Source organism: Sinocyclocheilus grahami, unplaced genomic scaffold (genome assembly GCF_001515645.1).
Source record: "Sinocyclocheilus grahami isolate Dianchi unplaced genomic scaffold, SAMN03320097.WGS_v1.1 scaffold645.1, whole genome shotgun sequence".
NCBI lineage: Eukaryota > Metazoa > Chordata > Actinopteri > Cypriniformes > Cyprinidae > Sinocyclocheilus > Sinocyclocheilus grahami.
This window is the reverse complement of record NW_015505824.1, coordinates 238098-240260: the sequence shown is the minus strand read 5'-3', so window position 1 is coordinate 240260 and position 2163 is coordinate 238098. Positions and strand designations below refer to the sequence as shown.

The 2163-nt window shown below is 35.2% G+C and overlaps 1 protein-coding gene across 1 annotated transcript in view; it reads right to left on the bottom strand.

Annotated features, from left to right (window-relative positions):
- The window catches only part of dock11 (dedicator of cytokinesis 11), an 82922-nt gene that overhangs the window by 37690 nt on the left and 43069 nt on the right, over window positions 1-2163 (bottom strand). Inside the window, exon 32 of the mRNA XM_016242060.1 lies at window positions 569-682. Coding sequence (XP_016097546.1) covers window positions 569-682 — 114 coding nt within the window. The remainder of the gene's footprint in view (window positions 1-568; window positions 683-2163) is intronic.

Genomic DNA, 2163 nt, shown 5'->3' with positions numbered 1-2163 from the left:
GGGTTGTGCTGTTCTGTTGTAAATAAATCTTAACCAATGATTCCTCATTGCATCTACTTCCGGAAGGCCAAATAAAGTGCTTTTGCTTTCGCACTGAAACACACAGCATCTCCCTGACATCAACACTGCAGTTCCTGAAACCACGCCTTCTTTCTTTGCATGAACATTTGGGAGTGGTATTACGCAAATATTTCCACATCGTGACGTAGACATGTGGGTGAGTGTTTGAATGAGGCGTTTTAGCCCGGTCTGGATCAGCCTTCTCTTTTAGATAGAATAAATCCTTTTGTGGGAGACTTTGAGCTTTGTAACTCTGCAGATCTTATACATGCACAAATAGCTACATAACACACTAAAGAAAAGAAAAAAAATAGAAATCACATCATACGACCCCTTTAACATTTTCTAAATGCCTCTGATTTGTCTTATCTTCTTGGACTGACATTTAAGAACTTTCAATGGAGTTTCAATTGATTAAGCAATGTGCATTTCATAAAACATTGATTTCACAAAACAGATGAAGACGGAGTCATTGTAGATCCCAGATAAGAGAGAAATGGATGTTTACCATGAGGCCGAGGCCATTTCTGCAGAGTTGCCCCGGGCTGTTCATGTGGCTCAGGTTCTGGTAGAGTAGCTCAAAGAGTGGCAGGTAGAGCAGACAGATGCGGGCCTGCTGGTTCTGTCATCAGATGAAAGGAAACAAATTATTATGAAACACTGTAGCAGAAAAAAATATCACTAGTCAAAGACTGCAGTTGCTTAATATTAGTGGTTTTACTGTGTATATTTTATTTATGCTCCCATTATTTTAATAAAAATTTTTAAAAATTGCTACAATGCACATTAATTAAAAAATATTTGTGTGGTTTTGGCTAAATGGTTGATAGGGTGTTACTGGGTAATTGCTTACCGGTTCAAGTCAAAATAACCCAAGCCTCTATCAGTATCAACTATAAAAACTATTACAAATATTTTTTTTTACTCAAAAAAAGCTGGAATAAAACGAAATATAAATATTAGATTTAAAAAATTTATCTTACAAAGCTTAAACAAAAATTTTAATTTTAATTAACATTTAAGTTGAAGTAATAAATACACTAAAATGAAAACAGAAAGAAATCTATAATAATAATAATAATGAAAATGTCAAAAGCAAATAACAAAATAAATATAAAAATAAAAGCTAATTCAAAATAATGGTATATAAATAATACTAAAATGAACACTTTTCTCTACGATATTTTCTAAATTATATGGCAAATAACACAAGTCTGTTTACTTAAAGGAACAGCATTTGGAACGACATGAGAAAATGGTCTATAACTAAAAATAACTATAATAAAATCCCTAACCATGGCCTTAGCAAGCACCACTTAAATACAACTACTAGGCTAAAGACTAAACTTCTAAGATTTTTGGAAATATTCCTGGAATGACTCATCCCATATGTTTTTAGAAAATGAACGTCATTCTTGTCATTTTTATGATGTTGCTCATACAGTTAAGCATGTTTCATACAGAATCAGCTAAAAACCAAACCATATTAGCCTCTAATGTTCACTGTCTTCTGGAAACTATCCCATGATTATCCCAGAGGTTCAGGCACCAGTAGTAGCAGAGTCATGTTAAAAAGTGAACATATCATAAACAGATCATAGAGGCTTCTCAAGAAATGCGATTGCAGCAGGAGCTCGAGAGCCTTGTCTGTGTCAACGATCTGGAACTTAGATCTGGACTCACTGAATCTGGCATTTGCATAACAGACAAGACATCTGTGTGAGATGAATGCAAACACAATGTGCAGCAGTTATTTTCAATGGTGACAACGGTTCAGACATACAGTGGGGCAAAAAAGTATTTAGTCAGCCACCAATTGTGCAAGTTCTCCCACTTAAAAAGATGAGAGAGGCCTGTAATTTTCATCATAGGTATACCTCAACTATGAGAGACAAAATGAGAAAAAAAATCCAGAAAATCACATTGTAGGATTTTTAAAGAATTAATTGGTAAATTCCTCGGTAAAATAAGTATTTGGTCACCTACAAACAAGCAAGATTTCTGGCTCTCACAGACCTGTAACAACTTCTTTAAGAGGCTCCTCTGTCCTCCACTCCCAGCTCTCTGCAGGTCATTCACTAGGTCCCCCCGTGTGGTTCTGGG